General features: G+C 52.3%; 3 protein-coding genes across 3 annotated transcripts in view; 2 read left to right on the forward strand and 1 right to left on the reverse strand.

Moving 5' to 3' along the window:
- Positions 1-413: 413 nt before the first annotated feature.
- Positions 414-3,560, reverse strand: SMAC4_04814 (uncharacterized protein). Its single transcript, XM_066090187.1, has 2 exons — positions 1,309-3,560; positions 414-1,202 (listed from the first exon to the last, which is right to left on the reverse strand). Exons 1-2 carry the CDS (start codon positions 2,465-2,467, stop codon positions 616-618), a joined length of 1,746 nt encoding a protein of 581 aa, XP_065945913.1. The 5' UTR covers positions 2,468-3,560; the 3' UTR covers positions 414-615.
- Positions 3,561-4,854: 1,294 nt separating this feature from the next.
- On the forward strand, positions 4,855-9,485 carry SMAC4_04815 (uncharacterized protein). Its single transcript, XM_003347463.2, has 2 exons — positions 4,855-8,698; positions 8,761-9,485. The coding sequence occupies exons 1-2, from the start codon at positions 5,278-5,280 to the stop codon at positions 9,288-9,290; spliced, it is 3,951 nt and encodes a 1,316-aa protein (XP_003347511.1). The 5' UTR covers positions 4,855-5,277; the 3' UTR covers positions 9,291-9,485.
- Positions 9,486-13,099: 3,614 nt separating this feature from the next.
- SMAC4_04816 (uncharacterized protein) overlaps positions 13,100-13,573 on the forward strand; it is a gene marked incomplete at its 3' end in the record, with an annotated part of 35,057 nt that continues 34,583 nt past the window's right edge. The window contains exon 1 of the mRNA XM_066090188.1: positions 13,100-13,464. The remainder of the gene's footprint in view (positions 13,465-13,573) is intronic.

Below are 13,573 nucleotides of genomic sequence, written 5' to 3' on the forward strand. Positions count from 1 at the left end.
AAAGAAAAGATGCTGACCGTGTATATGCGCAATCCTTCATCCTCCATCTGTCCCGACATCTTCGACAATCTTCGCTTTCGTTTCCCTTTGTTTGCAGTCCTTTTGATTTATGAAGTGAGATGAAAATGACACAATGCCACATGCTAAACATGAACATGAAACTCAAACTCCGCATCCCCAAACACCATGCTAGCTTGCTTTGCCTGCAGCAATGAGAAGTCCTTAAAAGCCATAAAACGTCGATATCCATCCATGCATATTCCGTTACCATGACTCCCGCATGAGCCGCATGTGGAACCCTTTTCCACTTGTTGTTGTTGTTGTTGTTGTTGTTGTTGTTGTTGTTGTTGTTGTTGTTGTTGTTGTCCATCCTTTTGTTTTCGGTCAAACTGTTCTCTTGCTCTTCTTTTTTTTTTTTTTTTTTTTTTTTGTTTTGTTTTGTTTTGTTGATTGTCACATCATCATCTTCGTCCTCATGCTCGGGCTAGGGCTAATCTTTCCTCCCATCAGCCAGCCGGCATATTTCCACAACTGATCAGGTGCGTCAGTCGTCATATTCTTCTTCTTTCGTCCAGGTCGTCCACCCCCTAGCACTCTGTAACAGATACCTAGTACCTAGTACTCCCCCAAAACCCCCCTAGCCTCCTCCTCCAACAACTTCCGCTTGATCCCCCTCGCCTTCACTGCCACAAAAATCACCATGATCGCACCAATCAGAAATCCAGTAGCCATCAGCCCGATATTCACGGGGACCGGGTTCCCCTCGCAAGTCTCGTGAAGCAGGTAATCCAGACCAGATTGACTGAAGTTCAACAGTCCCGCAAAACAGATAATCGTGCCGTACACCGTGCCGAACGTCCTGAACCCGAAGACCTTGGCCGAGTAGTCGGATACGGCGGTGTAATAGAAGGGGCGGTAAAGCACAAAGAGGCAGACGTTGGCGTAGGCGGCGAACATGCTGTGGGGGATCACGCCGAGAGCGCCGATGGTGGTGGCGATTGCGACGAGGGTTGTCAAAACGGTGACGGTGGAGGTGCGGTCGAGGATGGCGCCGATGAAGGGAATCGATAGGATGCCGCCGAGGGGAAGGGCGAGGTCGAAGAAATCGTTTACGCGCTCGGCGAGGGCAGGGGAATCGAGCAGGTCGGTGTATTGCACGCGGATAGTGGCGACAAAGTAGTTGATTCGGGTCATTTGGACGACTGTGACACAGGGGAGTTAGTTGGGGTGCAAGAACGGGAAGGGTGGGAAAGGGGATGGAAAGGGGAAAGGGGAAGGGGAAGGGAAGGGGAAGGGAAGGGGACATACCAGTAAACAAACAAATCAAAGTAAACCAAGGACTCTTGATCTGCTCCCAAGCAGTATAAGCATGCATAACGCCCCAAACGCCCGAAATCTCATTCTTGCGCTCTTCCCTCTTGGCCTGCTTATCCGCCTTGGTAGTTCCCAGCAACTCCTGGATACCCGAGACCACCTCGGCACGGTGCTGTCTCTCTTCTTCGTGGAGCAAAGCCGTCTCCTCGTCGATCTGGTCGTCATAGGGATCTATGTCCGTGGTGATGGGCTCCTCGATCTCCTCCACTAGTTCGCCCACGGTCTTGTAGGATTGGGCTGGCATCAGAACGAACTGGATGACGACGATGGCGGCAGGGACGACGAGGTAGGCGAGGAAGAAGCTCTGGTGGCCAAAGGTTTCGTTGGATTGCTCGTAGATGACGCGGTACACTAGGAACAAGGCACTGGAAGCGTCGAAGGCGCCTGTCAGAAGGGCGAGGATCAACCCCGAGTTCTTGGGAAAGGCGTTGGATAGCTGGAAGGACGAGATATAGGTGAAGGGTCCGCCGAGGGCCAGAAAGAGATATCCGAATAGCAGGCCGTCGAAGGGCAAGTTGTTCTCGAAAGACATGAACAGGGCACCGATGGCGAGGGACAAGGCTCCTAGAAGACCGCAGACACGGGGACCATAGCGATCGAGGATAGCACCGACGGGAAGGGCAGCAACGTTGGTAGCCACGGCAGCCGTGGTGAACATGAGGTTTAGGTGAATCTCGACGCATGTGTCTTGGCTGATGGCGTCCTCATCGTTGGGGTCGACGCGGCAGACATCTTGGTAGACACCCTCTCGTTTTAGGACGGGCTTGATGGCGGCGTAGCCAAAGACGATTCCGGCGGCAAAGAGGGAGTAGATGACGGCGACGACTACTTGGACTGTTTGTAACATATGGTCAATATCAAATGCTAGGATGAATATCGGGGTTACAAATGACCTACGGGTTCTCTTCCACTTTGGTACTTCAAAGGCACCTACGGCCTGGATCTGGTCCAAAGCTGGAGGATCCCATTCTGCTGGGAGAGGGTTGAAGCTAATCTTGCGGTTACGGGTCGAGGCATCCGAGCTTCTTCTGGATCTGTTCTCTGTGAGGAGGGGAGCAAAGGTCTCCAACGAGGATACACGGTTCAGAGACATGGTGACGACGGTATGGTTAAGAACGGGAACGGGGGAAGAGAGACGGGCAGAGCTGGAGGGCTCGAGGGTCTCACGGTTCCCTTATACACGGTCACGATGAAGCAAGAGAGAAGGATGGGCTGTAAGAAGACGAGGGTAACCTAGGACGGGGAGGAGGGGTAGATGATATTTTGAACAAGGCCAAGGCTGGAAAGAGCCGGCACCGGCCTAGCTTGGCGTGTTGATCCGGGGAAGACGGGGCGGAGATGGAAGTTGGGTTGGGGGTCACTCCACGGAAAACAGCAAGTGACGTCGTTGAAGTTGTGGGAGACGCGGCCTCGGCAAGGATGGCGCGTGAGAGGTGCCTATTTCCTACCTTATCTTGAGGAGATATAAAGATTATGTAGGTCGGATGTAGGAGATACGAGGAAGATGCCTTTCTTCTGCTTTTGAAGCAAGAGTGAAACAAAAAGAAACAGGGAAATAGAGAGGTTCAACAAGGTGGCTGTGGTGGTTTGAGGCGAGTTTCCGTTGACACACACACGCACAAACACACACATTCACAATGGAACTCGACCTTGTCGTCCTCCTGTGTTCGTCACTTGACGTGCTCTCTCAACACCACCAGCCTTTTCTCTTCACGAACCAAACAAAAGGCCCCAATTGAAACGGAATTGACAAATCTCTTTTCGTGGGGGCACAGGAATCTGGGGTTTGTACTCCCTGATCGTTGGTCTTTCGGGAATCTCTGTTCGGGAAGGAAGCCGGCCATGCAGCATTCAGTTGTATTGGAGATGATGTTGTTGGACAGTTGGACGACGTGATGAAGGCGCTATTGGATTCCCTTTGACACTGCGTCGACACTGCAATGACACTGTAGCGGCCGAATCAGGCATCCCGTTGCCAGCCGCAGGGCAGGTGATTGTTAGAATCCAGTGTAGCGTCTAACAACCCCGCCTGCGAACCGCTGCGAATTGCGTCCATTCCATGCCATTGATTCGAACCATTGCACATGGATGCACCGCAGCTCACCACTGCAGGGACGGACGGACTCGACGAGGAGGTGGGCTGTTCATCCGCCTGGTTCCGAACTCCTGATTTCGGCCGACTTGTGATGAACCTGTGGACAGAGGTGAAGAATTTTACAGCTGAATGGAAAAAAAGTAAGAGACAACAAACGGCCGGGTCCGAGTTATAATGAAGAATTTTCAAGCTGAATGAGCACCATGCCAGATTTGAAGATGGTGGTGTTCTTGGTGTTTTTGCTTGTGAAGCCTGGAACTCGCCTGCAGACGGGCGGAAACGAAGGCTGCAGCAGCAGGGTCTGCAGGGGAATGGCGCAAGCAAGATGGAAACTGGTGGAACTCCAGTAGGGTGGAACTTGCCGGCCGGCCCCGCTCCCCTCCCCCGGTTGGCCGAGCCGTCTTGTCTTCATGTTTCGAGACACAGCACCATTTTGGCAAGAGGAGGTGGTGAGACGGCATAAGATGTCTCAAATATTGCCATTTGACATGTTGACTATTTGAAGGATACTTCAAGAGTGCATGTTGACCGAATGCCAGACGAGAATGAAGAGACATTTGAGAAGTGTCTTGGCATTCAAAGTCCAGAGTCTTCAGCTCAAGTGAACAGAAGCAAGCGCTCATCACAGTCACATGCACCATCCAATGTTTGGTCTTTGCACCTAACCCAGTACAAACATAAACATTAGGTACAAGTTCTTTGTTCACAACAAAGACAAGTTCAACTCCTACCCAGGTGAAGCCAGAGAATGAAGAGACACTCTTAAACAAACTCCCGTACCCTACCCCCGGCCCATTGTTTAGGCGTTTTGGCCAGGACAGCCCGGGTTGCCCCGCCATCTAATCAGTGCCATAGCATCACCAGTCAATAATAAACTGCGGGGGACCCTCTTCATCCACAGCTCATCTCAGTGGCGATACCACAAGACATCAAGGACTCGAAAAACCCAAGAGCAAACAAAATGAGTCTCGCGAGATTGCAATCATGAGTTCCCCATTCGGAGTGGGAGTCGGAGTCCTCTGACGCCTGCGACGACAAAAGCTTTTTGACTTGTGAACAGGGTGAGCTTTGGTGGGCGCTTGCAACCACTCTCGTCCAATCAAGCCCCCATCTCCAAGCTTCATAAGCGCTGCCATGGGAGGCCATCCGAGGCCAATCACACAGCTTGTTGCCCATGGATGTGTGAGTGACACTTTATTCAGTGGGCAGCGAGCCTGAACTGCCGCCCACGCCGCCCTCACAATCACTGGGGTTGCTGAAGCCTGAACTAACTAACCTACCCCTTTGCCCCTGGTCTCTTTTTCTGCTTGTCTCCATCAAGTTGTGCCTGGCCGCCGCCCATGTCAGGTCGCAGTATCTGGCCGCATATTGATCACCTTGTCTTCCCGGTCTGGCCCTTTTTTCTGATACAAGACAGCTTTTGTGTTTCAACAAGTCCATCTTCAACTAACTTTTTGTTTTTGTTTGGATTGCTTCAGTTGAGAAGCTTCAGCTTGTGACAAGTTGAGCGCAACGAGCTTGTTGTGTTCCCGTCAAGAGTTGTGTTGTCTTATCTTTTACCATCATCTCCATCCTCAACACCAAGGAGGGGTAATCACGAACCCCTTTGCGGACTCCAAGCGACGAGACCGAGAGAGCTGAAACCATCCGGAAATAAACACACACTCCCTCAAGAGTGACAAGAGACCGTTTGTCCTCCCAAATCCTTCGACATCCCGAAACGACGCCAGCCCGTTGTTGCGCATAGCCGCTCTCCCAAAATAACCACCACCACTCCTTACCAGATTCCCATCTACCCAAAAGTCAACATGTCTCGACCCCGCGGTTTTCAAGATGAGGAACTCTTCATTAGCAGACCTCGTCCTTCGGATGAAGATTGCGACAGTCCCACCGTTGAGCCTCTGAGAATTTTCAAGCCCATGAGCCCGAAACCACCAGGTGCCGCCGATAAGGCATCTTACAGCAAATACCCCGCCCCGCCAACATCGTCATCGGCAGCCTCAGCCTCAGCTTCCATCGCCCCTTTACCCGGCCTCCCGGGCCTACCTCCGTTGCCATCCTTCCCTCTCCCGCCCGGAGCTTCGAGTTCGGCCGCCCCTCTCCCGTACCCGGACGACGACCTCTCTTCTCGACCTACACAGCAGGCCTCCAAGCCAGCCCGAGCCCCATACCCCGTCGATGATGTGCGCAGGCCATCTCCGGCTTCAAGCACTGGGCGCATCTATAGCCCTCCTCCGATCTCCTCGACCCCTCAGCTACACAATGATTCCAGCCCGCGGTTGAACATAAGTCCCATCGAGAAGAAGCCTGGTTTGGCAGATAGGCGCGGAGCTGTTCCCAAGCCTCTACAGAGTCCCGATAGTCCCACTGGGGATGACCTGTTTGCGAAGCCCTTGGGTCGACCTGTCCAGCAGCCAGCCCAGCAGCAAGCCCAGCAACATCCTGCGCAGAGAATCTCCAATGCCTATCAACAAAAGCCTTATTACCCTCCTCCCGGAGGTGGCAACGTTCGCAAGAACTCGGAGCCTAGCATTGCCCGTATCTCTTCAACGGCTTCGACTTCGACCACGAGGGCTAGCCGTGGATCGCCTCCTCCTCCCGAGACACCCATTGTTGAGCCGGGTGTGATTCCCGGAGGTGGCATTGAGGCACGCTATGCCGCTGCTGGTATTTCGGGGACCGCAACCCTCACGAGTCTCCAGGCGCAAACTGCGCAGAGTGCGGCTGCTAATGCGCGTTTGGCGCAATATGGTGGACAGAGACCTCCGTCTCAACCACCACATAGCCAGCATCCTGCCCTCGCTCAGTCCCAGCAGCAGCAACCTCAAGCACAGGCGCAACCACCTCGACCTTGGACTCCCACTGAGTCTCCGGATCAACAACCGTTCGGGCCCCCTACCGTCTACCAAGGCGATGCCGTTGCCCAGAACCCTCAGCCAGCGAGGCCCCAGCCCCAGCAGCAGAATAGCTACAACCTTCCCAAGAACCCTGAGCCTGCTGGTAGCAATGCGCCGGCTGGATCTAGCCTCCAAGTGAGCGTTTTGGAGCAGGACTTCCAGCGCATGCAGGCTTCTACTCCTCCTCCGGCTTACAGCAGTGTCACTCCGAATGCCGCCTCCTCGGGCTACCCGGCCGAGAAACAACGGCCTACCCAGGCACATCCGGCCACTGCCACTGCCACTGCCACTGCCAACAACAACAACAACAACAACAACAACAACAACAACAACAACAACAACAACAATGCCACTCCGAACCCAACCTCCCGTCCGGCAACAGCTGCTTCTGGAAGCAGTAGGCCTGCGAACACTGCCTCTCCGGCTCCCTCTTCCTCCATCCACAAGCCCAAGCCCGTTGCCGTCGCTGCTCCTCAGACGCCGGCTCAACAACACCCCGGACACCCGGCCTTTGCCAATGAGCCCCAGCTTCAACACCCGGCTCAGGCTGCGCACAATGTCGGACATCCGGCCTTGCAGCACACGCCGTCTCTCATGGCTTCGAGTCAGGCACCGCCGCCTTTGCCTGAGGGTTGGATTGCCCATCTTGACCAGAACTCGGGTCAGTACTACTACATCCACCTAGCCACCCAGGCCACACAATGGGAGTTCCCCAAGGGTCCCAACCCCATTTCCCACGAGGCAGCTCCTCTGTCTCCCACGGCCTCAACCTACGGCAACCCCCTCGCCTCGCCTCTCCTCGGCGGCAAGGCAGGTCTAGCCTCTCCCATGTTCCACCCCCAAACCCCAGGCTACGCCGAAAGCATCATGACCGTCGCCTCCGCCGCTCCCTCGGGCTTCACCGGCCCTCCCCCCTCCGCCGGCGTAGACATGTACAAGATCATGCCCACCAACGGTGTCTATTTCGGCCCCTACCTTCGCTACGTCAACATGGATCTGGAGAAGGGTATCTGGCACGGCAGCATCATGATCGTGACCGACGCGCCCCAGCCGCCCACCATCCACATCCACCTCAGCGTCGACTTGTCCCCGAACCCGCGCCAGCTAATCCCCCACAACATCTGGACGCACCAGCGCTGGGTCTTCTACAAGTACGACATGGACCTGCAAATGTCCGAACACGGCACCGAGCGCTGGACCTACGCCGTCACTTCCCACTTGGGGTGCACACGCTACGAGTTCATCGTAGCTGGTCGGTACGAGACCGGGTGGCGAATGATTGCGCATTCCGGGAATGATTTTGCTCCCAGCACAAACCAGAACGAGCGCGCCAAGTTGGGGGGTGTCGGGTTTATGTGGAAGGACATACTCCAGAAAAACGTCGAATGCGGCGGCTTTCACGTCCAACTCGGGTTGGGAGACCAGATCTACGGCGACCGTTTGTGGCGTGAGGTTCCCATCCTCAAGCAATGGCTTAGCATCGCCGGAAGAGAAAACAGGAAAAACGTACCTTGGACGGCTCGCCACGAAGAAGACGTCACGCACGCTTACTTCCATTATTACACGAGCCACTTTGATCAACCCTTCATGCGCGAAGCGTTTGCGCAGATCCCGCATGTCTTGCAGATTGACGACCATGATATCTTTGACGGCTTTGGGAGCTATCCGGAGTACATGCAGTCGTCAGCCATATTCAAGAATATCGGTCGCATAGCTATCGATATGTATTTGTTGTTCCAGCATCATACCACCGTTGAGATGCTACGGAATGTTTCTTCGGATATGGACCTCTTCACTATCACCGGCGCGGGCTGGCACTTTGTCAAGTACCTCGGCCCTGCGGTAGTAGTCGTCGGTCCGGACTGTCGTTCCGAGCGCACCCAGACAAGAGTAATGGCCGGTCCCACCTACCAAGGCTTATTCCCCAAAGTCGCCATGCTCCCACCTTCCGTCCAGCACTGCATATGGATGCTTTCCGTGCCCGTGGTCTACCCGAGGTTGGAAACCGTCGAGACGCTAGCCAACACCTTTGCCACGGGCAAGAAAGCCGTAAACAGCACTTATAACTTGCTAGGCAAAGTGACAAGCTCGGTAGCGGGCGTGGTGGGAGGAAAAGAGGTGGTGGCGCATGGGTTTAAGGAAGTCAAGAGGGCCGTGGGTAAGAGTGGATTGATGGGTAATGTCCTCAATCAGTTTGGCGAGTTCGATATTGCGGAGGAACTTAAGGATCTGTGGACGCATGAGAGTAAAGATCTGGAGAGGACGTACCTGATTAGGACGTTGCAGGGGATTGCGGCGCAGAAGGGAGTTCGGATGACGTTTTTGAGTGGTGGTACGTATTCCCTTCTTTAACCCCCCCCCCCTCTCCTGCTCAAAACGCTAACAAGTAAACAGACGTCTCCTCAGCAGGCGCCGGCCTTCTCCACGACCCCTCCCACCCCTCCGACCACAAAACCATGTACCAGCTAATAACCTCGCCCATCGTCGCCGCGCCCTGTTCCTCCTACCTGCTCAAAGCCCTCCACTCCGGCTCCAACAACAAACTATTGTACGTGCCGCTAAACGGCCACAAATCAACCCACGAAGTCTCCGACACCAAAGAAGACATGATGGAGATCTTCCACACCGACGCTTCGGGAGCAGCGAGGGAGTACAAGAAACTCATGGCGAGAAGGAATTATGTCGCTATTGTGGCGTATGATCCTGATGCGGCTGTTAATGGGGGGATGGGCGGGAGTATGATGAATGGGCAAGGTGGTGGGGGGTATGCGGCGAGTGTGCATAGTGGTGGAAGTGGTGGAAACGGGGGTGGATTGAATAAGTTGAGTTTGGCGGTGGATTTTGTGGTTCAGGGTGATGGAGCGTTTACGGCTACTACCAAGTATGGGCCGGTTATTGTGCCGCATTTGGAGTATGGGCATTAGTTGTTTGAGGTTTGTAGCGTTGAATACGGTAGCTGAGTCTTGGGAGAAAGACGATGACGGGTAGGTAGTTGTTTGGATATGGGTGGATGGATGGCGGTTCTGTCGTTTGTTTTGCGTAGCGCTTTGGATAGCCTTTCGTTCTGTTGTATGATCTGCCAGATGTTTGAGATACTTCTTTTTATATACCAAGTTTTTCTTGTTCGGTTAAACCACGACACGGGCTTCGCTGTTGTTCTGTTGTATATGATCCGTCCAATGTTGAGATACTTACTTCTTTTTCATACAAATCAAGATTCCTGTTCTTGTTCAGCACTTTACATTGGTGTCGGTGCTGTACTGTTGTATGATGATCTGTAGGTCATATTTCTTGGGATACCTACTGACTTCTTTTATATGATATAGTTTCTTGTTTCAGACGGAGGACTTTACAATGGTGCCAATACTGTACTGTCGTGTTCCTTGATATACCAACCAAGCCTTCCTATCCAGCTGGATCGCTAACCAACAAGTCTGCATTGTTTTATTCTATGGACGCACAGTACGGAACTTACAGCTGATGGAGGCTCATTACCGAACTTTCCGACTGGGTAAGCTCTCATCGCTTTTCTCCCTTCATCCACATACGTCTTTCGCCCCTCATCCAAGCTTTCCTTGGTGCTGCTCCAGCTTCCTCGACATTTGGACATCCGCGAAGGAACGACGTATATCGAAGAGAAAGTGAAGTGATTGAACAAGAAACGCACCTAAGATCCTCCGTTCAAAGAAGAGCATCTCTTATTGTTCTCACCATTTACACAGTCACGCAGTTACATATCTAGGTGCCAAGATACGATGTCACTTCATCCTGTCTGCCCGCCTAACTGCTATATGCATGGTTTCTCTCCGCTCTCATGCAGGTTCTTATCTTGGATGAAGTCGGTGTTTTCAGAGTAACCTGGAACTGAAGAATCTCAGGTCAGAAAATGGAACAAGAGAAGAGCCTGATTGTAGAAAACATATCAGAGCTTAGTTGTTCATGCTGTTTTGTGTTCCTAAACTGGGTACTCATGCTTCACAGGAAGATATGCAAAAACTTACCTAGGTAGCGGTTCTGTACTGATATGTTCCCGTTTTCCCAGCTTTCCGTCTCCAGGGTTAAGACTGTCCGGTAACTTGTATCAGTTTCGTTTTAATAGAGGTTTTCGTAGTTCTTTCATCGTGTTGTTTCAGTTGAGTTGTTCAGTCTATCGCAGCCTAAGGACCTGACTACCTCACATTATCTTGCCCTCGGTTGTCATATCATGCGCAATGCTAGTGTTCTTCCACACTCGAGTGCCTATTAGAACTAGCTCTTCTTTTAAGCGGCGGCGGAGCGGGCAGTGGAATGGATTATTAATGTACTTTATGTTTGTTTATTCATGAAAGTGGATGGGGCCAAATCGAGAAAGTGTTCAAGTCGCTGTTGTTGATTATTTTCTCTCTCTTGGAATCTCTCTTTGTGACCCCTTGTTTGGTGGACAAAACTGATGATCAAGGATAATTAAACAAATTGGCCTACCCGGTTTTCTTGGAGACATTCTTTATGAATATGTTTGGTGGATTCCAGTCAGATACTTGTGGTGGTTCATGAGGAAATTACCATGCATGCTTTGTAAAGAGTCTCGACAAGATATGGAATTCTCTGTCCTCGTTATGGGTTTCTTCTCATCTCTCGTTTCTGCTCTCTTTGATAGTTTTCGTCGTGCAAACTATCACGATGTCCGCTTGGGCAATCTCACTTGGTTAGCGAGCCTGATGTATTACTTTCAGTCGACCGTCACTTGGTATGACAACCTCTACTAAAGCAAGCTGCTACTGTATGCTGTGACTGGGACCACAACATGAGAAGGATCGCAACAGACTCAACGTCGGAGAAACGATCCTCAAGGCGATATGTAGAATATATAGCTTCGAGCAGAGGACGGAGCGGAGTCCACCAGAAGAAAGGGGCATTCGAGATATCCATATCATAAAAACCAATATGAAACCCGAACATGTGACTTTCTACAACAAGTCGTCTCACAAGCTTGGATTAGCTGGAGACTTCCGCTCACCTTCAACTCTTACACTGGTGCTTTCAACCAGTAACAACTTGATCCGATATTCTCCCGGCTTGAACTTTGGGTTGATAACTGGCCTCGGCAAGACCGTCCTGTCCGAGGAGCGGAGTTGAGACATAGAGAGATGCAAGTCAAAACTCTTCCGGAAGGGTTGGTTGCTGATACCCAACTTTGTGTTTCCAACAGCTTGTATGTGTGCTGGGTATCACTGACAAGTGTCTAGCGATCTCTTGTCAGGTTTCAACTTTGACTGAGATGTGTGACCGTCATCCCAAGTCATGAAGTTAGGTTTCCGTCTGAACTCACGGTTCGAAGATCAAGGATGTTCGGATGACAGAACGCATGGCCCAATCTGCCAACCATGGGATGAAAGAAAAGCATGCTGCTGCTGCGCTTATTTCAACCTCACGACATCGTCCAACAGCTTTCAGGCCTACAGGCTACAGATGCCCGATCGGATCTGACGTCGAGGCACATGAACACATAGGCTTACTGTACTCATCCATGACTGCAGTGGCTTCTTTGCTGCTTCACGATAACAGGCCTGACGGGCAAACTCGAAGCAGGTCCAGCAAGTGATAGCGAGGCGAACAATTCGCGATAAGGATTGGATAGAAGGGGGTTCAGGGTCAGAGGGGGCAATTTGAGGGGGGAAGGAAGGGAATATCAGTTTCTCGCCGGTAGCTGCACCATGCCGAGAAACACACCACCAAAAAAGAAGCCCCTCTTCAGGTTCTCTCGCCTTCTGAGTGACTTCCGACTTCCGACTCTTGAAAAGAGGTGAATTGTGATGTCGCCTCCCTCTTTCTGTACACGTGTGGACTCGCTGTTGGGCTTTTTGGCGTGGGTGAGCAACCAGTGGGAGAGGTTGCCGTGCGCTTCTCGTGAAGAGAGGTCGGAATGGGCCAATTGAGCGGTGAGACTGATGCAAGGGTAGACTGCCCAGACGAGGACGCAAAAGGGCAGAAAAATACCCACCACTGTACACCACTTTCAGAGTACCCTCCCCGGCTGCAAATCATGATTCGGCCGCGGGACGAGGGCGCGGGAGTCGGGACATGCTGTGAGACACACACACAACTTTGTGTGGTGGTTGTGCTCTTGTGTTTGCGAGCAGAATGAGGGGGAGATGAGGTGTGGTCTCAGGTGGTGCCGCACTGACTGGCAGGTGGTGAGAAAGAAAAAGTCGCGTTTTGACGAGATATGGTTCAGCTGGGTTTGAGACATCAGAAACATCGAATGGGGAAGAGGTCGGGCCCAGCCAATGTGGGGCCTCCGGTTCCATGTTTCGATTCGTGGAGATCCGTCCATCCCAAGCTCCCAAGAGTGACAAGGATCGCTCCTTCTCCCGCGAGTGGAGAGTGGTTGGCGTGGTGGGAAGGAACGTCGTGTTCATCCCAAGAGCAAATCTCAAGAAAATGGAAAGAGGGAAAAAAGCACGGCCCCTCTCTCTTCAATCTTCACGCCCTCTTCACGTCTCAACACCCTGTCTCCTCAGTCCTCACCTCTCGTTCGCCGCGGCTGTTGGCATCTGAGCGACTTCAAAGGTCTGTGGTTGTTCGTTCCTGCCACCTGAGATCCAAATTGCGGGTCCCCCAAGTCTATCACCAAACCAATTGGGATTGGTTCACGTAGCAATTGGCAGGATCGGGGTCCTCTGGGCCTTCCGTCTCCACGCAGGGCATCGTCGGTTCGGCGCTTGTTCCTTCCCTCTCAGCCCGTGGAGAGCGACACAGGCAATTCCCTGACTAATTCCATCTGATTGTAACCTTTCATCTTTCAAAGTCATTTTGAGAAAGAAAGGGACTCTTCAACACTCTTGTTCCTCACACACACACTCCTTACAGCAGGGCTGAATAGAGTGTCAAGGGTCATCCAGCCTCATACAACACAACAACAACAACTTCTCATCACTATACCCCGGAAAATACCAAAATCAATAATTGTCAACGCTGTTCGCTGTTGCGCTCGCTGTCTGGGGGACCCTTCAACCAAAAAGAGAGAATCCATAATCGAGATCCAAACCCCAGTCCAGTCCCTCACCCCCGTCCCCAGCCTCCAACCGAAGCAGCTCTCAGCTCTCAGCTCTCAGCTCCGTACGTGTGAATCCATGACAATTTAATCCTAAGCATATACACAACAACCTCGCCAAAATACACCAAAATACACCAAAATACCTAAATCACCGACATCTAGTGTCCAGTA

This window comes from Sordaria macrospora, chromosome 1, assembly GCF_033870435.1.
Source record: "Sordaria macrospora chromosome 1, complete sequence".
Classification (NCBI taxonomy): Eukaryota; Fungi; Ascomycota; class Sordariomycetes; order Sordariales; family Sordariaceae; genus Sordaria; species Sordaria macrospora.

Excerpts from the sequence above, each read along its gene's own strand:
- SMAC4_04815 (XM_003347463.2), top strand. The coding sequence starts at position 5,278 with ATGTCTCGACCCCGCGGTTTTCAAGATGAGGAACTCTTCATTAGCAGA. Across the intron at positions 8,699-8,760 it reads GATGACGTTTTTGAGTGGTG|ACGTCTCCTCAGCAGGCGCC; the intron begins GTACGTATTCCC and ends ACAAGTAAACAG.
- SMAC4_04814 (XM_066090187.1), bottom strand. The coding sequence starts at position 2,467 with ATGTCTCTGAACCGTGTATCCTCGTTGGAGACCTTTGCTCCCCTCCTC. Across the intron at positions 1,203-1,308 it reads TTTGATTTGTTTGTTTACTG|TCGTCCAAATGACCCGAATC; the intron begins GTATGTCCCCTT and ends CCTGTGTCACAG.